The 20,981-nt window shown below is 54.6% G+C and overlaps 1 protein-coding gene and 1 long non-coding RNA gene across 3 annotated transcripts in view; one reads left to right on the top strand and one right to left on the bottom strand.

Moving 5' to 3' along the window:
* Positions 1-5,295, top strand: part of LOC102023955 — a 7,046-nt gene extending 1,751 nt beyond the window's left edge. The window contains exons 2-4 of the long non-coding RNA XR_264866.1: positions 2,148-2,210; positions 2,897-2,976; positions 5,036-5,295. This is a non-coding gene — a long non-coding RNA (uncharacterized LOC102023955). The remainder of the gene's footprint in view (positions 1-2,147; positions 2,211-2,896; positions 2,977-5,035) is intronic.
* Positions 5,296-5,919: 624 nt separating this feature from the next.
* Positions 5,920-20,981, bottom strand: Dennd4b (DENN/MADD domain containing 4B; the record flags this gene model as incomplete). Of its 2 annotated transcripts, none has more annotated exon segments than XM_013508225.1 (28): positions 5,920-6,815; positions 6,910-6,974; positions 7,055-7,220; positions 7,309-7,426; positions 7,921-8,157; positions 8,342-8,483; positions 8,564-8,733; positions 8,884-9,006; positions 9,163-9,551; positions 9,824-9,991; positions 10,208-10,379; positions 11,867-11,995; positions 12,279-12,485; positions 13,258-13,384; positions 13,495-13,634; positions 13,925-14,070; positions 14,538-14,753; positions 15,090-15,190; positions 15,335-15,510; positions 15,680-15,824; positions 15,970-16,028; positions 16,116-16,182; positions 17,166-17,410; positions 17,483-17,652; positions 17,770-17,839; positions 18,084-18,336; positions 19,211-19,550; positions 20,312-20,981. In XM_013508225.1, coding segments are annotated over 28 exon segments (4,497 nt in total). In that variant the 3' UTR covers positions 5,920-6,669.

Raw genomic sequence — 20,981 nt, forward strand, 5'->3', positions numbered from 1 at the left:
AAGCGCCTGCCTGGCAAGCGCAAGGTCGTGAGTTCGGTTCCCGGTACCAGAGAAAAACCAAAAAAAAAAAAAAAAAAAAAAAAAAAAAAAAAATAGAAGTCATGCTGTGCAGGGAATGGAAGACATGACCACAAAAAAAGTAGGTAAATGGTTCCAGTCTCCAACACAACCCTCCCACAAAAAAAAAAAAAGAAAGAAAGAAAAAGATTTAGGCAGAAAAACAAATGAAAAAGAGATGAATACACACACACACACACACACACACACACAACATTGGGAGGCTGAGGCAGTAAGACTGCAACTACAAACCCAGCCTGGGCAATTGACTGACTTAGATTCTGTCACAAAATAAAAATTAAAGGCGGGGGTGGTGGTGTAGCTCAATGCAAACCCCTGGGTCCAACCGTAATACTAAATAAATACATAGTTTCTATGCTAGTATAGGCCATGTAAAGAATGTGGTCTCTGGAGTGAAGTGCTACAGTTTGATCTTGGCTTTGTTCATTTGTTTTGTGGTACTGGGCATCAAACCCAGGGACTCTCTAGACTGAGCTATATTCTCAGCCCCTTCTATTTTTTTTTTTTTTTTTTTTTTTTTTTTTAGATAGGGTTTCACTATGCAGTTCAGGCTGGGACTTAAATTCACTTTGTAGCATAGGCTAGCCTCAAACTCACAGTGATCCTCCTGCCTCAGCCTCCTGAGTTCTGGGATTACAGGCGTGTGCCACCATGCCCTGCTTCTATTTTCTTATTTTGAGACAGGGTCTCCCTACATTGCTCTGGCAGGATTTGAACTTCTCGCTCAGCCTCCCTCAATCCTCAGTGCTGGAATTGCAAGTGTACACTATGATACTGAGCTTTGGCTCTATTTCTTATGTATTATTTGGATACAAATTTAATTTGTATTATTTGGATACAAATTTAATTCCTGTTTTCTATGCCCTAGTTTCCCCATCTGTAAAAGAGAAACATTGAGAGTACCACCTCATAGGATAATCATGAGGATTGTAAACATATTTTATTTATTTTTGCAGTGCTAGGGATTAAGCCCAGGGTCTTGCACACCCTAGGCAAGTACGCTACCATTGAGCTATACATCTCTAGCCCTAGTATATTTTAAATGTATAAGGGAAGTAAGCATTCAGTAAACATAATAAACTAACCATTATGAACATTTCCCTTGATTTCCCAATAATTTCCTTGCTTTTTCAATAATTTCACCCTCTTAGCTGTAAATTAACCTTTTTTTTTTTTTCTGGTACCGGGAATCAAACTCATGACCTCGTGCTTGCCAGTCAGGCGCTGTGCCACTGAGCTAAATCCCCAGCCCCGAAATACTCTCTTTATCTTTTGTTGTTGTTGTTGTTGTTGCAGTCCTGGGGTTTGAACTCAGGGACTTGTGCATGCTAGGCAAGCACTCTACCACTGAGCTCCATCCCTAGCCCCTAAATTCAGCTTATTTTAGTATTCAACACATTGTTCTTATCCTGTACCACGTTGAAAATTATTTCTCAAACTTCATCATGTCAATGCTCCTTTCAGTCCTTCCCCTCCTCCCCCAGAACTGGAGAACCTAAGGCCTTCTCAATGAGTCTAATCCCCAGCCCTGTTTTTATTTTTTATTTAGAGACAGGATCTCACTAAGCCACTAAATTGCTCAGGCTAAGCTCAAATTTCAGTCCTCCTGCCTCGGACTCTCAGAGTGCTAGAATTATAGGTGTGCACCACTACTGTGTGGGCTTTTCAGTTCCTGAATATAATTTTGTGTTATTTGAGACTGGGTCTCACTATGCATGTAGCCCAACCTGGCCTCAAACTTGCAGCAATCTTCCTGCTTCAGCATCCCAAGTGCATGGGATGTACCACCATGCCTGGCTTGCACTTCTTATGTTATCAGGCATTCTTCATGTGCTGGGGATATAGCAGTGACTGGGACAAAGCTGTCACAGTCACAGCATGTACGTTCCTCTTTTCCTAAGCTATTGCTTTGTCCATCGTCAGCCCAAACAAATCCTTTGCTGGATAAAAGCCATCCTTCTTGCCTTTGAGAAAACATAAGAAGTAGTAGTGGAAGATACCAGAAGATAGTGGAAGATACCTTGCAGTGAAGAAGACACTGCAAGATCTGAGAAAATGTCTTCCAACAGATTCAAACTCCAGCCTTGAAGAGGAACTTTCAGTCAGGAATGATCAAGCTCTCGGGAGGACAGGTGAGGCCTACGCTGTATGGTCATGCACTAAGAAAGAGGGGTTGAGAGCAAGATTGTAGCGAGTACATGACCTCTGCCCTATGCAGGCTCAACTTGTTTCCTTTCTAAAGCAGGATATATGTATGTGCTTAGCATTTCAAATGGACTGTATAATCTTTATATGAACTCCCACTTGGAGATGAGGAAAAACTGAGGCACAACTGTTAAGTAACCTGTCTGACATCCTTAAATTAGTAAGTGGCAGAGGCACAGTTTCACTCATGTTTGTTATAACTGAATCTGTACACTCTACTGGGAAAAGAAATTAAGCCAGGGTACCGTGGACCCTCAAGTTACAACTGGCCAGACATATGAACAACTTGGGTTACGATCAGAATTTTAGTTTTAACTTATGACCAAAGTCTTGAGTTATGACCTGAATGCTGGCTGCTTGTGCTTCCAGATGGTCTCAGATACAGATTTAACCCTTGGGGCTGGGGATTTAGCTCAGCGGCAAAAGCGCCTGCCTGGCAAGCGCAAGGTCGTGAGTTCGGTTCCCGGTACCGGAGAAAAACCAAAAAAAAAAAAAAGATTTAACCCTTAAAGAGTTCTGGAAGGAACATGACAACACCCTTTCCTGTGTAAGGTTAATTGAAAAATCCCGGGCCAATGTCTGTCTATGGTCACTGAGATCTGCCTGTATACAGGTGAGAGACTTCGAAGGCCATGTAGAGGAACCGGAGCCTTCAATCCACAACTTCAGTTACAGCCAACCCTCGGGAACAAAGTGAGTTCCTAAATCAAGGGTCCACTCTGTTTGGGCCTATCCTGCCCTCATACACTCCCTAGGCCACAGGACAGATGTCAGCTGTCACGTTGCATACTTTGCTATTGGAATTCCCAGATTTTTCTTTTTCTTTTTTTTTTTTTTTGTGGTTTGGGAGATCGAACCCAGGGCCTTCATACTGAGCTACATCTCCAGCACCTTTTTGTTTTGTTTTCTGTTTTATTTTGAGGTAGGGTCTTACTAACTCACTAAGTTGCCCAGGCTGGGCTTGAACTTGCCATTCTTCTGTCTCAGCCTTCCAGAGTAATGGGATTGTAGGTGCCACCATTCCTAGTTCCCAGATACTTTTTTTTTTTTTTTTTTTTTTTTTTTTTGTACCCAGAATTGAACTCAGGACCTTACACTTGCCAGGCAGACACTGTGCCACTGAACTATATCCCTGTCCCCTGTAGGGTTTTTTGTTTTTGTTTTTTTTTGGGGGGGTACCGGGAATTGAACTCAGGACCTTGTGCTTGCCAGGCTGGTGCTTGTACCGCTGAGCTACATCCCCAGCCCTTGTTTGTCTTTTTTGAGACAGGGTCTCACTAGGCAGTTCAGGCTGGCCTTGAACTCACCATGTAGCCCAGGCTGATCTCAAACTTGCAGCAATCCTCCTGCCTCAGCCTCCCAAGTGCTGGGATTACAGGTGTGCACCACCATGGCTGGCTGACTGTAGGGTTTTGAAAGGAAGCCCCAAAACTGAGAAGCAAAAGCTGAAAGGCAGAGTTATCAGTAGCTTTGTGAACCAAAGTGGACTCTAGACCCACTCTACTGGGGTAGGGACTGAACCCTAAAGTTCTTACTATAATTCAGGCCAGTGCTGAGCACACTACACACGACTGAAACTAAGACGGGCATGGCTGCACACCTATAATCCCAGCATGCAGGAGGCTGAGCCAGGAGGATTGCCTCAAGTTCCAGGGCACCCGAGGCCACATGTAGTTCAAGGCCAGCTTGAACTGCCTAGTGAGACCCTGTCTCAAAAAGACAAAACAAAATAAATTTATTTTTAAGAGCAGGTCCATCATGGACTGGAGGTGTAGCTCAGTGATATAATGCTTGCACAAGGCTCTGGGTTTGATCCCTGGCACTGAGGGGGGAAAACAAGGCAGATTGTCCCTTGGAAAAGACCCCTGAGGGCCAAGCACAGTCACAGACACCTATAATTCCAGCACTCTGGGAGGCTGAGGCAGGAGGATCCCAAGTTCAAGTCCTATCCAGGCAGTTTAGCAACTTAGTAAGACCCTGTCTCTAAATAAAAAATAAAAAAGGGCTGGGGGATGTAGTTCAGTCCAAAGGGCTTGGGTTCAGTCCCTAGTACTGCAAGGAAGGAAGGAAGGAAGGAAGGAAGGAAGGAAGGAAGGAAGGAAAGAAGGAAGGAAGGGAAGGAAGGAAGGAGGGAGGGAAGAAGGGAAGGAAGGAGGGAGACGGAGGGGAGGAAAGAAAGAAGGAAAGAAAGAAAGAAAAAGAAAGAAAAGAAAAGAAAAAAAAGAAAAGGAAAGAAAAGAAAAGAAAAAGCAAGCTAGGCAGGTGTGGTGGTGCTTATCTGTAATCCCACCCCTTAGCAGGCTAAGGCAGGAGGATCACTGTGAGTTTAAGGCCAGTGTGGGCTACATAGTGAATTCAGGGACAGTCTGAACTACATAATGAGACCCCCTGTCTCAAAAAAAAAAAAAAAAAAAAAAGAGAGAGAGAGAAAGAGGGGAAGGGAAAGAAAAAGGGAAGAGAAAGGAAAGAAGAAAAAAGAAAAAAGATAAAGAAGAGAAGAAAAAAAGATAAAAGGAAGAAAAAGGTAAAAAGGAAGGAAGGAAAAAAGAAGAGAGGAGGAAAAGAGGGAGAAGAGGAGGAGGAAGAGAGGAAAGGGAGGAAGATGGCGGAGCCCCCTGGGGATGAGATGGAGGCTGAGGCTGGCGAGTGAGGTGTGATCAGAAGCTGGGTGATATGGGGGTCACTTCCGAAGAGTGTATCTCCTAGCAAGGCAGGTGAGTAGCATTTCCTGAGCCCCACGGTTTCTTTGCAGCACCTTCAGGGCTCTGGGAGAGCATTCTACCATGCTCAAGTGCCGGTGGGGAAGGGTCTTTCGCTTGAAGACCTCAGCAATCAGTAGGACCTCTCTCTTCATCCGGGAACCACCCTACCCCCGGGATTGGCACTAAAAGTTCCTGTGCGCCATCTGCTTCATCGATACTTCCACCCTCCTTCCCCAAGGCGTTTCTGTTGTTAGCTAATTCCCTTCAGTAATTGGTTTTGCAGCTCTGTTAGGAGTTGTTTCCTGTGTTGATTTCATTATGCAGGGGAAAAGGAGAACTTCAAGTGGGCCAAAGGGATTGGAGAAATGACGCCCATCTCCCCGAGGTTCACACGCAGCAGGCCTCTCGCTCCCTGCCCCGTTCCTCTCAGTGTTACTCCCAGCCTGAGACACTGGGTGGACGAGAACCATCTGCAGCCAGAGTGTGGAGGAGGCCAAGGGTGATGGCCTGGGCCCCCCAGATACGTGAAGGCCCCCAACACCAGCTCCTGGGGAGACCGTTGTCATCTCTGTGGAGGTGCTGGATAGTTGTGGGGGACACCAAAGGGGAGGAAATAAGGCAAAGATGAGCTCAGGGGCCCTGGAGAATGGAGCCTTTGTATGGGGTACAGATGTGGGACAAGGGGGTGATTGTGTGGGAGGACCAAAAGTCCCACACAGACTGGCACTGCCACAGTCAGTACCAAATTCACCCCTCCTGCTCCAAGAACTCCCTCTGCCCCAAGGGGCTGGGACCACACATGATCAGCAAAGCAAAGCGTACCTGAAGGCTGCAAAGGACGAGACGCTGGCAAAGAGGATGTGCAGCCAGGAGAAAAGGAGAGCCCCCCCAAACCCTCACTGTTACCCCAGGCCCAAGGAACAAGAGGCAGAAAGAAAAAGACAGAAGCAGCTTTTACTATATTTACATCCAGCAAAATTTCACAGGGAACAATCCTTATTGCACTGGTCAGGGCAATTGTCCTGGGTGGGTGGACAGGAAGGACTGAAGAGGCACCAATTCTTCCCGAGGAGAGCTCGCAAGCCCTCTGGCTCTTGCTGCCCGGCTTGCGAAGAGCAACAAACCATGGTGCCCCACCTCCCTCTCTTTCTTACTCTGTAAAAACCTCAGAAGCAAGGGGGCTATGGCTCCAGAATAAATAATTTAAAATAAAATACAAACACTAAGGTAGAAAGGCATGGAGAGCCGTGGGCTCCTTCAGCAATGCAGGGATGAGGGACCATCACTGGTGGGGAATGAGATTCCTTGCTCCCGTGCACGGAGAAGGCTCAGCAGCTCTGTATCTTTCCAGTTGTTTTTTAAAACAAAAACTTCTAAAATGACCAGGGCAGTGCAGATCTGTGGGTACCCTGGAGAGCAGTTCCTGGAATAGAACAGGGGAGGGACAGAGCTGTACAGCTCCCCCAACCTCAGCATGAACAAATTGGGCAGGCTGGAGATAGCGAATTGTGACTTTTGGTAACAGTGGGTCCTTCTCCCTGCTGCCCACGCTTGGGGCCTGGGGCTGAACAGGCTTCCCAGCCTGCTCCCCACTCCTCCGTGAAGGGGACAAGAAATCCTGTAATCCCTGGATTCCTTTCTCCTCAGCGCCCCGCCCAGGCTGGAGAGGGAAGCCGGAGGGTCCCTAGCACTCCAGAGGCGCTCCAAAACATTTCCGGCAGTCAATGGCCTTAGGAGTGGGCATCTGTGCCCGCCGCTGCCTCAGCTCCTCCTTGCCCATGCTGCTGGCCAGCTTGTTGAAGGCAGACTTGTACTTCTTGTCAAAGGCCACTAGGGGAGAGAATGGAAGCCGATGCATTAGGACGCTGGCCTCTCACACCTGGCCCAAGTCCCTAGACTCCCTAGCCTCTGCCTGCTCCCTCACCTATGTCCACGTGGTCCTTGCCCAGAGCAGCCAATGTCAGGAACAAGATCTCGCGGTAGATGCTCCTGCAGAGTCAGAAGTGTTAGTGACGGGAGAGTCTGAAGCCCAGGATAGGTCAGGGAGCACCCAGACAGGAGCGTCATACCTCTGCAGGTGCAGGCCAGTGCCAGGGGGCCCCAGAGTTTCCAGGAGGAGCCCCACGGCTTTGTGCACCTCATTGAGTCCGACATGGCGCAGCACTGACTCCAACAATGCCAAGCTAAGACACATGGGTACTGGGCCTGGCCAGACCACCCGCTGTGGGATCTGGCCTGGGAAGGAAAGAAGGTCACCAGGATTCCTGAGCCCTCCAGGCATGGGACCCACCCCTCCCATTGTTAGGCCAAACACCAGACTCACTGTGGAGCCTCCAGAGCACATACAGGGGTGGGCAGCTGTTGGGGTCTGGAGTCAGAACATCCCACAGCAGCCGCACCTGCACAGAGGCTGGGTCAGGGGTGAGCCAAGGAGATGGGACCTGCGGGAGTAGAGAGGGAGGACCGGCTCACAGAGTTGGGGGCAGAGGACAGAAAGGGAGAGGTGATGTCCCGAGACAGACGGACATTACAGCACACAGCAAAGGAGACGAGGGAAAGGACAATGTGAGCTCGTAAGAACAAGGACTTTGTCTTAGAATCCGCCACACCCCTAGTCCCTGAAAATTGCCTGGATCCTAAAAGATGCTCCACGAAGAACTGGTGGGATGAACAGACATTCATGTGTCGTTCTGTAGGCACCAGGCATTACACATGGTGTCTGTGTGGCAGCGCTGTGCAGTCAGCACTTGGGCCATTTTACAGATGACAGCTGAGGCTGAGTGCTGGAGCTCAAGGGCCACAGTCACATCAGGCACAACAGCCCCCACAGCCGGGGCTCTGTCTACACTGCCAGGGACACTCAGGACTAAGAGACCAAGAGCTGAGAGACAGGGAGACGGCCCTGAGGAAGCAGAGGCCGTGTGGGGACACTCACCTGGGCGGGTGGGGGCCCATCGCAGGAGGCCAGCACCAGGCCTGGTAGAATACTAGGCAGGCGCAGCCGCTGGAAATACCACAGAAGGTTCCAGAAGATGATGGGGTGGGCAGCAGGCAGCTCAGGCAATGCCAGCACCTCACTGCCCTCGTTCTCTACCAGTGACTCCAGCTCCTTACGCAGCACCAGGGGGCTCAGGTATGCCCACGCCCCACTCTCGACCCGCCGGGGGGCACCCTGTCAGGCACACAGCAGAGGGACATGTACCGTGGGCCCATTTTCAGAGCCTGCCCCACGCAGCTGTCGGGTCCAGCACCTCCCGGGATGCCCCTTGTCCTCAGTGCCCATCTTCTGGCCCCTGTAGCTCCGCTCAAAGGGCCACATACTCCCATTCCTTACCCCCCCATAACCCAGCCCTTACCCCCATGTGCCCATTGCAGAGCTGGGGCTCGTCCAGGGCGAGGCAGAGCCTGCGGTCACTCAGCACAGGGCCAGGACCTCCAGGAACAGGAGCATCTTTGCTGCCACTGGCACCAGCAGGGGCAGACTTGGGGCTGGGGGCGCTGCAGGGGGACAGCAGAGGGGTCAGCTCTTGGACCACCCCCTACCTGTCCCACCCTCAGCGTGGCCCTGCTGTGGGCACCTGGGTCGGGAATCAAGGGTCTGGACACTGAGCAGAGGCACAAAGGGGCAGGCGCAGAAGGGACAGGTTGTGTTGAGGTTGGAGTCATCAGGTGCCCAGCCAGCCATGATCTCTTCATCGTACACCAGCGAGTCACAGGCGCGGCACAGGGAGCAGCTGGACAGCAGAATCTACAGGAAAGGAGATGGCAGCGAGTAGGTCCAGCCAGCCTCCACAGCCCCTCCGCAAGCCCTTCTCCCATCCCTAAAGCCCAGCCAGGCCTCCTTCCCCCTCCCTCCCCCATTTCCTCCGACAGCCCGCAGTGTACAAGTTATCCTCACTTCCAGGGAGGGAGGCTGGAAGGATCCAGGCGTGTCACTGAGGCGCTCTGAGGACCGACGCAGGCTCAGGCTGCTGACAGAAGACTCTGAGAGGTCCCACTCACTGCCCAGAGAAGCCGAGCTCTGCTATGACATGAGAAAGCTCAGTCAACAGCTCCGTGCTCTTCTCCACCCAGGATGCTGGTTCCGGCAGCCCCTTGGGTCCCTCAGGGCCCCCACCCTGGCAGCCCCTAGTTAGCAGCCCTCCCCAGGGCTCCCGGACCTCCCTGTACAGGCTACCTCAGAGGCAGTGGATCCAGGGCGCTCCCGGGGCCGCAGGAGGCTGTCCCTGGGGCTGCAGCGAGCCGGGGCAGGCAGGTCAGGCGGCAGCTCCGGCAGGGGGACGTGGGAGGCAGGGGAGCGGCGGGAAGGAGTGAGCAGCTGCTGGAGGCGAGCGCCCAGCCCTCGTCGGGGAGTGCCCACCTCATCCTGGCTCCCGCCAGCCTTAGGGCCTCGTCCACTCAGCCCTTCCAGGGCTTCTGTGGACTGTGCACTTAGGGCCGAGCTCGAGCCCCCTGGGCTGCCCCCAGGTGCCAGCTCCTCCCCTGTCAGGCTCAGGTCTGAAAGACTCCCGTCGTGCCAGGGCACAGGTGATCCCCGGGGCTCCAAGACTCCCAAAGCCTCTATCACTGCAGGACAAAAGAGAATCAGAGAACAGAGGAAGGTGGAGCCCTGCCTCTCCCCCAGCTGCTCCTTCCTGAGCAAACACAACTCCTGGGCACACAAACTCCGGCTCCACAGCCCCTCCATGAACTCGACGTTCTGGGCAAGGTCCCCTCAGAGTCTACAGTCCGTACCACCAAGTGCCACCCTTCCACCCGGCCCTGCTCTTCCCCTCTTTGGGGCAGGTGGTTAGGAGACCTAACCAGGGACAGCAGGGCGGGCAGACAAGGGCACTCACTGTGGGCCACGCCAGCCTCCACAGTGGGCTGTGCCCCTCTGGCACTGCCCAGGCTGCCGCTCTTTACCAGGCGCCCAGTGGGTGAGGCCGGGTCCCGCAGACTTCGCCCAGCCCAAGTGGTCTGGCGCTGAAGCGGGCGGGTGGGGGAAGGGTGCTGCAGATGGGACTCTGTGGGAGACAGGGAGGGATGGAGGGGTGCAGAGGTGTTAGCTAGAAACCCAACCCCCTCTTCCAAAGCAGAGCTTCTTGGTGGACCTGGGTTTGCAGGGTCCTCCGGGCAGGACTTAACCCTTTTGTTAAAGTGTAGTTTACCCATCCCCAGAAAGCCCATGCCAACAGTCGGCCAGCCCCCGCCCTTCGTGCCATCTCCCCACCCCCACCCACCTGTCTGGGAGCTGCCTGCCTCCCGGGGAGCTGCCGCCTGCTGTCGTTGCTGCCGCCGCCTGTCTCTCAGGGGCTGGCGGAACTGAGCAGCCCCCAGGACCACATTCCGGAGCTTGGCCCAGCGCAGGCGTCCACCCGGTGTACCCGCCGGCCATTTGCTTTCCAACACCGCCTGCCAGACACAGCATCATCAGGGTGGTTGCCGCCACTCCTGACCCAACGAGATGCCCACCTCCTGTCCCAGAGTCCAGGAACCTTCCCCTCGAAGCAGCCTGCCTGGCACTGCGGCCATGGCTCAACCAGGAAGGGGAAGAGGTGCCAGCCGCTACCCCTGAGCACCTGTAAGAAGCCAGGAGTCATGGAGAAAGTCTGCACCTAAACTCTATTACTCATACACTACAGGGCTTAAAAATAATAAAAATTAAAAACATAAAAATAAAAATAAACTAAAAGGCTTTGTTGAAATGATCTCAGATTTCAGGCATGAAGTTCCCTCATCTTAGGCATATGCTTGTAATCCCAGGACTCTGGGAGGCAGAGGTACGAAGATCACAAGTTCAAATCCTGCCTGGATAACTTAGCAAGACTCTGTCTCAAAATAAAAAAATAAAAAAAGTTCTAGAGATGTAGCGCAGTGGTAGAGCCTTTGGTCCCCAGTACTGATGGGGGGTGGGGGTGGGACAAAGTCAAGAGTGATGGCACACACCTGTAATCCCAGGAGACCGAGGGAGGAGGACCCCATGAGTTTGAGGCCAGCCTGGATGGCATTTACATGCTATTTTTAAACAAACAGAAGCTGAACTCGGGTAACACGGATGTGCATATGCTCTAACTGCCTAAACTTGTTCACTGTGGGATCTTTAGCAAGTCATAAATTCTCTGCAACATCATCTATAAGATAGGGAGGATCATTCTACTCCCTGGGCCATGGTGGAGATGAAATATCTACATTGTGCAGTGCATTTGTAACAGGGCTTGACCTTTTGACTCACACTATTAGCTCCAGTCAGGGTCACTGTGAGTGAGAAAATAGCCAAGTATGAAAAAAAAAAAAGAAAAACAAAAAAACCTGTCAGCCCAGGTGCAGTGATGCATGCCCAGAACCCTAGCACTCTGGGAAGCTGAGGCAGGAAGTTTGCAAGTTCAAATCCAGTGTAGGCAGTTTAGTGATCCTATAAAGCCCTATTTCAAAAACAAAAAATAACAAAAAGAAATAGGATGGTGAACATGTACAAAAGAAAAATACAGGGCTGGAAATTTAGATCAACGACACAGCGCCTGCCTGGCAAGCCCAAGGTTGTGAGTTCAATTCCCAGTACCGGAAAAAAAAAAAAGAAAGAAAGAAGGAAAGAAAAATTTAGCAGCTGGGCATGGTGGCACATGCTTGTAATCCCAGCACTTGGGAGGCTGAGCCAGGAGGATCGCTGCAAGTTCAAGGCCAATCTGGGCTTCATAAATGAGTTCAAGGCCAGCCTGAACTGCATAGTGAGACCCTGTTTCAAAAATACAATAAAATAAAATAAAATAAAATAAAATGTCATTTCTCAGGCACCCTCGGGGCACACTGGATGCCAGTGGCACACGACCTAGTTGAACAGCACAGACCCCATTACCAAGAGCAGTGTCCTCCCCAAACACACCTTGCCCCCAAAGAGGTACCTTGTTGTAGTAACCATAGGTGATGGTGTTGGGCACAATGCCCGCCCGCCGCATCTCCAGCATGACCCGCACGGACAGCACAGGCTGCCCGTAATGTGAGCAGAGCTGCATCAACACCCGGTAGCATACCTGTGCCGAGAGAGGCACAAGGTGACAGATACTCGCTGCAGCCCAGATCCTCAAGTCTCAGCAAGCCCTGCCCCACCACAACTTCCCCTACTTCCCTGGCCCTGGCGGCTCCTTCCCACTGACCCTGCCACCTGAGGTCCTGTGCTATCCCCGGAACATACTCCTGCACTTCTTGAACGTGTACATGCGCCCTGCTCCAGGTTCCCTCTGCTTTCCCTGGTCTCTAGCTAGTTTCTCTCTCTTAACTGTGGTGCTGCACAAGCCCCACTGCAGGGCCGCCTACCTCATCGGGAAGCACCACCTTGCGGCTCTCCATCTCGCGCAGCACATGGTAGGCTGTGTGCAGTGCCCGGACTCGGGAGGGGGCTGAGCGCACGTAGGCAGGAAGACACAGGAACCACAGCCCGTAGCAGTGTCCCAGTAGGCACCGGGCCCACAGCTCAGGCACCGCTGCTGACTTCTGTGCCATCCGCTGTGCAACCTTCATCTCCTAGGTGGGACAGGGGCGCACGAGGGTGAGGACAGTGCTGGGGCAGGTCTTAAAACAGCTTGGAGAAGTTGGAGGTGGCATACACCTGTCATCCCAGCAGTCTGGGAGGCTGGAGCAGCAGGATCGAAGGTTTGAGTCCAGCCTGGGCAACTTAGAAACTTAGTGAGACGCTGTCTCAAAATAAAAAATAAAAAGGGCTACGGGTATACCTCAGTGCAAAGGGGCTGGGTTTAATTCCCAGTACTGAAAGAAAAGGAAGGAGGAAGGGAGCGGGGAGAAACGAACAAAAGAGAGAAGCAAGCATGTGGAGAAGCAGCAGCTTCCCTGTAAAGGGCCTGTGCTCTGATGAGGCAGGGGATGGGGTCCTGCATAGCGCTCAGCCCCACCAGGGGCCTTGGGCAGAAGGGCTTGGCCCAGGGCTGGGGATTTAGCTCAGCGGCACAGCGCCTGGCTGGCAATCACAAGGTCGTGAGTTCGATTCCTGGTACCGGAGAAAAACAAAAAAAAAGAAGGGCTTGGCCCTCCAGCACACACAGGTGCCCAGGAAAAGGCATCCAGCCCCTGGGCCCACAGAGTGCTCAGGAGACAAAGATGGTGATGGTGACGGTGACCATGACAATGGTAACAATGGCGAATGTGTGTATGTGCTTTCTCTATCCAAACACCTCTACGTGATGAGTACCATCATTACCCCCATTTTGCAGACAAAGAAACTGAAGCAGCAGCCTTTGGCCTGAGCCAAGATGCCCTGTGGTGCCCACCTGCTGCTTACCTGTTTGGTACGGCGAGGGGCAGGACTGCTGGGGGCGCTACGGGTCGGTCCCGGCACAGGCAGGGCCCCTGCTTGCTCTTGAGGAGACTCAAATAGCTCAGGCCTAAGTTCTGGGAACCCATCATAGCTGCAGGAATGGAGAGAGACAACATCTGGGGCTGTCTGCACGTGGTCAAGTAGCTGGACTTTGACGAGGCCATGGGCCTGGGGACCCACGAAGGGACAAGAGACTCTCACCAGTACTGGGCAGTGGGCTCGCTGCCATCTGGTACCGGGGGCTCCTCCGGGGGCGTGATGAAGACAGTGAGCTCACTTCCCGAAAGCTCCTCCAGCTCCACTAAGGGTGTGGGCTCAGGCTTCTCCTGCTCCGGGTGGACCTGGACAAGGTGGCGTGAGTTGGGTACGGAGTGGGCCAGGAGGGGGAGTCCCCCCGCGAGGCACATCCCCAGGGAGGAGTGCAGCTGCACAGCTGGGAGATGGGTCAGGAAGGGGCGCAGTGGGAATACGAAGCGGGCCGGACATGGCTGCGCAGGCCGTGCTCTAGATAACTCTGGGGCACCATCCCTGTCGCAACTGCGCTGCACAGCTGTACTTACAGTGGCCCAAGGGCAACAGAGACAACTGGGAGAAGGCACTGGGCACACAGAGAAGGGACAGTGTCTCATACCTTGTCCACACAAGAGTCAAAAAACTCGAGGGCAGCATGTCGTGCAGAGCCGAAGGAGCATTCCTCGATAAACTGGGAAAACATCTGTGTGTGGAGCAGCTGGGAGTACAGCTTGTGGCTGGAGCGTTCTCGGGACTTGAGGAAACCTGCAAGGACAAGAATGGGGCAGGGAGAGGGCGTCACCAGGGCTCTCTCCGCAGTCATCCCTAACCTGTCTCCTCAGGACCGTGACCACCAGAGCTGCCATCTCTCAGGCCCCTCTTGCACAAATGCCCAACAGACCAAGTGACCAGCTCAGCTCCCCCAGCCCCGTGCTCCCTCAGAGCCCCTCCTGCTGGCCTGTGTGTGCCCACTGTCACCACTGTCACAGGCCAGGGGTTCTCCAAGGCAGTTCCCACGACAGCTTTGCCATGGGTCACTCTGTGCACCCTCTGGCCAGGCTCTCAGACAGAAGGGCCCTCAGACTGCAAGGAGGAGGTGCCAATCAGAGCCCCCTTGACTGACTGAGGGATGGAGAAGCAACCACGCGGCTCCCAGGCCCTGCCGCAGTCCTCGTCCAGCCCCTGGCTGTCCCCTCCCAGGATGCCTCTTCCAGCAGACAAGCCTTCTTTACCCTGAAGGTAGAAAAGGTTGTCCACGTCGCGCACGCCCTCGGAGGGGGCCTGGGTGAGCGGTCGCAGGAAGTCCCGGTAGCCTTTGAGCAGACAGGCCATGAAGCGCAGGAAGGCTCCCTGGACTTCCCGCTCCAGGCGAGCCCGTCGACCACACACTGCCTCGTAGTCTGTCAGCAGAAACTCCAGGGATGCCTCCTCCTCAGGTCCTGTATAAGCTGGGGGCCAAGCGTGCCTGAGAGTCAGGTCAGCCCACAGCACCTGCCCCAGCCCTCTTCACACTGAAGTCTCCATCCCTGTCTCCAGCCCCGACGGCCCTCGTGCCAATGGCAGCTAAGAAGTCACCTCAGGTAATAGCTTCCAGCCTCCCCAGTGACAAACTGGACCTTCCCGAGGTGTGCAGCAATGCAGTCTGCCCTGTCCTCTAGCTCCACTAGGAGTCTGAACCCCCTCTCTTCCACCAGATCCTCACTCCTCCGGCCTCAAGGGGGGCCCCCAGACAGGAGGTCTGAGTAATGGCACCTCCTGCCTCCCAGCCCACCCAGGTCTCTCACTCTGGTCCAGCTGCTGGTACAGGTTTGTCAGTGTGGCCAGCAGAACCTTGTAGGGTTTGCGGGGCAGGGTCCGAGGGGAGAGGGGCTTCTTTTCCTCCATCCTGAGAGACAAACACAGGGACAAGGATGACAAAACTCCTCGAGAGCCTCTCCCACCTTTTGCCTGATGCTCCTTCTGAGCCAACCGCAGCCCACACACCAGCACGCATCCCTGCAACCCCCCGCAGCACCCAGCTGCCTCTTACTGGAAGAGTTTGTTCGTGTCAAGATCAACACAGATGACGTCAGCAGGTGGGTCGTGCAGATCGAAGTAGCTGGAGTGGATGCCCACGATGAAGGGCACAGGGGCACTCAGCACATCTGCCAGCACCAGGGGGCACAGCGGAATGTAGGGGCATTGCCAGTGCAGTGGGAAGATCATCTGAGGCACCGGGGAGGGAGAACCATTAAGTAAGGGTGGGCAACAGCAGGGGATGCAGCGGCCAGGCGGGAGGACCCCCGCTACTGACTGAGGACCCTCCCCAGGGAAGAGTCCAGGGACGGAAAGAGCTGCGCTTCTGCGGAAGGTGGATGGGCAGTGGGACACTCACCGAAACGAGGGCCTCGCAGACACTGGTGAGCAGGTCTGGCCGCAGCGAGTGGACCAGCAGCTTGTGCTCTGTGAGCACAGCCAGCAGCAGTGTGACAGCAGACTCAGGGCCCAGGCTCTGCAGCAGCTGCAAGAAGCTGGCACCACTGCAGGCAACGGCAGGGTGGGGAGTGGGTCATCCGGAGACTTCTCCAGACACCAGTACACGGCAGACCTTGACATGACAGCCACCTGCCCAGCACCTACCAGGTCCCCAGTCATCAAAGGTCCCCTCCCAACCTGGGCACATACCTGAGGGGCAGGGGCGAGGACACAGGCTGACAGAGAAGCAGGTTGTCATAGGGAGACATCTGGGAGGGCAGAGGAACCACAGGTCAGGATGCTGACGGAAGGTCTGCCAGCTCCCCCCACCCGGCAGCCCCAGGCACGAGCATCACCTGCACTAGGATGCGGGGTCTCTGTGGGGAGGGGAATGGCACGTTGTGAATGAAGTGGGAGATGTGCCTGCGGGGAGAGGGAAAGCAGTGAGGAAGACACCCCAGGCTCTCCCGTCTCCTTCCTGTACCCTCCTGTCCTCAAGAATCTTACTCCTCCCTGAACCCCACTTTGAGGTCTACACCAGCCATCACTGAATTTGTGCAGCCAGGCATGGTGGCATATATCTATAATCCCAGCACTTAAGAGGCTGAGGCAGGAGGGTCACCATGAGTCTGAGGCCAGCCTGGAATACATAGTGAGTTTAAAAGCAGCCTGAGGGCTGGGGATATAGCTCAGTGGCATAAGCACCTGCCTGGCAAGAGCAAGGTCCTGAGTTCTATTCCCAGTACTGAAAAAAATAAAACATTAAAACCAGCCTGAGGGGCTGGGGATTTAGCTCAGCGGCAAAAGCGCCTGCCTGGCAAGCGCAAGGTCGTGAGTTCGGTTCCCGGTACCGGAGAAAAACCAAAAAACAAAAAAAAAAAAAAAAAAAAAAAACAAAAAAACCAGCCTGAACTACCTAGCGAGATTCTACCTCTAAAAAAAAAAAAAAAAAAAAAAAAAGTGCCAATCAAAAGACAGGTCCCCTCTGGGCACATACAACCCTGCCAGCACCCAACTAGCAGGTATAGCCTCAAATTCAGGCTACCCTCACCTCGCAGCTGATAACTCTTTATTTGCAGCATTGGGGACTGAATCCAGGGCTTTTGCACTAAGCTACTTTCCAAGCCCTTTTTAAAAATATATTTTATTCTGAAACAGACTCACTAAGTTGCCTAAACTGGGCTGGAACTTGTGATCCTCCTGCCTCAGCCTCCCACAGTGCTGGAATTACAGGCATGTACTGCCTGGCCCAGCTCAGCAACAATTTTTCCTAACTGTCCAATCACACAGAGCAGCCTATCTTCTACCTCTGTACCCACCGCATCCCCATCCCCGCCCTAATCGCCCCAGCACTCCCACCACATTCCCCCATAATTCTTTCCCAGTGTTGGGGGAACCCTGCTCACGCTTCCAAGGGTAGGCGGTGGGGGCCGGAGACGGAGTAGCGGTAGAGGAAGGTGAGGAAGGCGCGGAAGGCAGGGAAGGCAGGCCAGCGGGACAGCACAGCAATGGCCCTCCGGCTGCGCACAGCCCGGCCCCCCAGTGCCCGGCCCCGCTCCACAGCACTCAGCAGGCCTAGTGCCCGGGCCTGCCGCTCCGACAGCCGGGCCCGCGGGAACGCCTCATAGAACTGCAGGGCGGCACCGTACACCTGGCAGGGTGCAAAGGGGTGGTCAGCGGGCCCTGCAGAGCCCAGACCCCTAACCACACTCAACGTACCCACCTTATCGCCGGCGGCACCCGTAAGCACAAAGGTGGAGAAGATGGGCACCGGGTACTTGGTCTGGGCAGGCCAGCACTCGACGGTGGCCCCCATGGGCAGGCAGAAGACGGGCACTGACTCGGGAAGTGGGAACACCTCATTGTCCTCCTCTGGGTAGCGGCCCAGCAGTTCTGCACCCCACGGAGTGAGGAGCATCGAAAGAGGGGTTCCATCAGACCCCAGGAAAGGACCCGGGAGGCCCCACAGAAGGCATCAGCCAGGACACGGAGGGACAAAGGGTCACTCACCTGCCTCATACACCAGCGTGTTGGCCTTGGCCAGGCCCACCTTGTAGCACAGGTGCACAGCGGGGCCCCACTACCCAGAGATGGCAAGAGACAAGCAGACACGCAGCTAGCCAAGGCTTCTCGTCCCCTTCCTCTCCCACCCCGAAGTGGTCCTTTGTCTTCGGAGTCCCACTAAACCCTGTGCTCCAAGCCCGACCACACTCTGGTCTGGTCCTGGTACAAGGCCTTGGTCTCAGGCTGCCCTCTGTGCCCAGTACCAACCCCCTCACACCAGTAGCCCCGGTCTCAGCTCCTGGCCCCACAGCCCCACTCACCATGCCAGGGTTGAGGTTGCGGGGCAGTTGGCAATAGGTGTGAGGAGTGCACTCGCCCTTGCTGGGCAGCACCAGGCAGAGGTCAGTGATGCCCAGAGCATGCAGCCCTGCCCCCTCTGCTGCCCGCCGGTAAGTGAGGTAGGTGCGGGGATGCCCAGGGCCCGGAGGGGCCAGATTGGCCGAGTGGCTGTAGGGTGTTGTGTCGAGCACTTGGAAGCCAGGCTTGGGTCGGTCCTTCCCTTCGTAAAACACCCTTGGCACGGACAGCAAAAAGACGTCAAGAGCTCAGGATGGAGGAGAACGCAGCCCTGCCGCACCTGCCCACCTAGCGCCCTAAATCCACCTTCACCCTTGGCCTCACACCCTGATCCCAGAGCCAACCTCTTCTGCACTCCGCCCTGCAGGATCCTGTGCCCCCTTGTGCCCTCGGCTCCATGTCTCAGTCAGTCACAGTCCCACAGGGCTCCCACAGTGCTGATACTCCTGAATAAACACCAAGCACTGGCAGACTCGGGGCTAAGTCCCTCAGGTTGTGAGTATCCCATTTAATCTTCTCAACCACCCCACAAGGAATGAGTATCCTCTTTTCTTCAGGAGTCCTGGCGATTGAACGCAGGGCCCTCCACACCAAGCTGTATCTTTAGCTCTTTTGTTTCCTTTTAAATTATTTTAAATAATAAAAATAATTATTTTTATAATTCCTCACCTTCCTCTACCGCCACTCCGTCTCCGGCCCCCACCGCCTACCCTTGGAAGCATGAGCAGGGTCATGTGAAGTTGCCAGGCTGGGCTCAAACTTGTGATCCTCCTACCTCAGCCTCCCAGAGAGCTGGGATTACATCTTGCAAATGAGCAACCACACCTCAGAGGGTCTCCACAACTCAGCCAATACCAGGTGGCTGGCCAGAGACAGCACTTGCTTGTGACCCCAAACCTGAGAGGACGGAGCCCATGCGGGCTCGGCCCCAAATCCCTGGCCTTGGGCCCACACTGCTTCCATTCTTGTGCTTTCCCCTCACTCCATCCCCCTCCTACCACTCCCTATCTCACCCCTAGTTCCTCCCAGCCTCCCCTGGTGCCACCGTAGGCACACCCCATAGGTACACACCCCAGCCATAGGTACACACCCCAGCTCAACGAGGGGTGGCTTGTCACGACCCCTGCGGTAGCAGATGACGGGCTGCGTTCCACCCAGGAGCCCAGCACTCAGTTCCAAAGGGTGGCCCCCAGCCGAAGTCTGAATGCAGGTGTAGCCCTGGGGCACCTCCTCGCCCAGTGCCCTGGCGATGACTGCCACATCTGTGATAGGCTCAGCTGGCCGGGGAGGGCGCAGGAGCCCACTGGGTTCAGGAATCTGTGTCTCCTCAGGAATAGGTGCTCTGTTCCCTGCAAGCCCAGCTACCACGAAATAATCCACCAGCCGGGGGGGCCGCTCCTCCGCCATGACACCCCCTTCACTCACAGCATCTAAAATGGTCAAGTAGGGGAGAGATGGAGCAAAGGAGTCTGGCGTTGCCATGGCAACCAGAGTGCTATTTCCCCCCCCCCCAAGCCTTCCTCTTCCTGGTCTTTCCAAGGAAAGGTGGCACAAGTGGTCAGCCAATCCTAAACTCCCCCACCTGTGACATCACAAGCTCTCATCACCTACTTCAGCTCCTTAAAGAGGGAGGTCCCTCCCACTCAGTGGTACCTCTTCAAAGAAGCCAAACTCCAATCCACCACAGACAGCCAACAACAGGGTTCTGACATCCTATGGCCTGCATCCCTTTGAAAGGCCCCCACCCCTCCTCATTCCCTAAATATTAAGTTAAAATGTCACTGCGACCAGTCTTCCATAATGACATCACCCGTGCTGGCCATGACATCATACCAACCTTAGTGTTTTTTAAAGGTCTCTGGCTTTCCTGCTCTGCTTGTGACATTGTAAGGACCTCCCGACCCAGCTAATGCTCTTTTAAAAAGCCCACTCCTAAATTTCTAAGAGGACACTACAGGTTTCTGGGAAAGGTCACAAAACCCAAACTTCAGTTTCTTTCCACTGTACTCGTTTCTTGTTTTTTAGCGTAACTCCATCAGCCTGGCCAAACAACCAGTGCCCACCCTCCCCCCTCTAGGATTCTTGGTATCTCCAGTTAGGACCGAAATGGCTGTGGGGGACAGTTCCAGCTATCCCATGCCCTTTGAGGCGGAGACCCCAGAGAGTCAGGCCCCTAAGCAACTTTTCTCACCTGCCTCCATGGCCCGACCCCGGGAGTAGGAGCCCCAAGGGTCCTGAGGCGCCCCGGGGTGCAGAAGCTGAGAAAGAGCCTGGTGGGTGGCTTGCAGCAGGGGCCGGGAGGCGTGGGGGTGCTTCGGAGGGGAAGGGAGGTGACTTCCTGAAACAGTGAGGGGAAGCTACAGCTCGGCAGAAGTCAGTCAGCCTATGGGTGTGTGTGTGGTGTCGCGGTGGTGGCCGGGGAGGGGGTGGCGCAGCTGAAGGTGCCAGCACAGCATCCTGCCCAGCCAGGACCTCAGACCAGAGGACCTGAGCAAGGAGGGCAGACTTCCAGTGGCTCCAAGATGCTCCCCAGGAAACCCGGAGCAAAGGCATCTTCAGGGGCCGGGCTCTCCGCTTAACCTGGCCTCTGGACACACGAGCCGCAGCCCCCGCTAAATTTAGCCTCCGTGTCTAGGAGGTGAAGCCAGGAGACAGCGTCAGCCCCCGGATTTAACTCGGCACGGCAACCTCCCTCATGCGCTGGAAGCGAAAGGGCGTCCCGTGCCCGGGGCAGCACGCAAAGGCGACGAAGTGGAACCGCTCCCGGGCTGGGCGGGCGGCCCCATCCACCCGCCCCGCGGCCGTGGCGGGGGAGGGTCCTAGGGGCGGCCCTTCCCCTGGGGCAGGCACGCGGCGCTCGG

This window comes from Chinchilla lanigera, unplaced genomic scaffold (assembly GCF_000276665.1).
Source record: "Chinchilla lanigera isolate Chin_1 unplaced genomic scaffold, ChiLan1.0 scaffold00144, whole genome shotgun sequence".
NCBI lineage: Eukaryota > Metazoa > Chordata > Mammalia > Rodentia > Chinchillidae > Chinchilla > Chinchilla lanigera.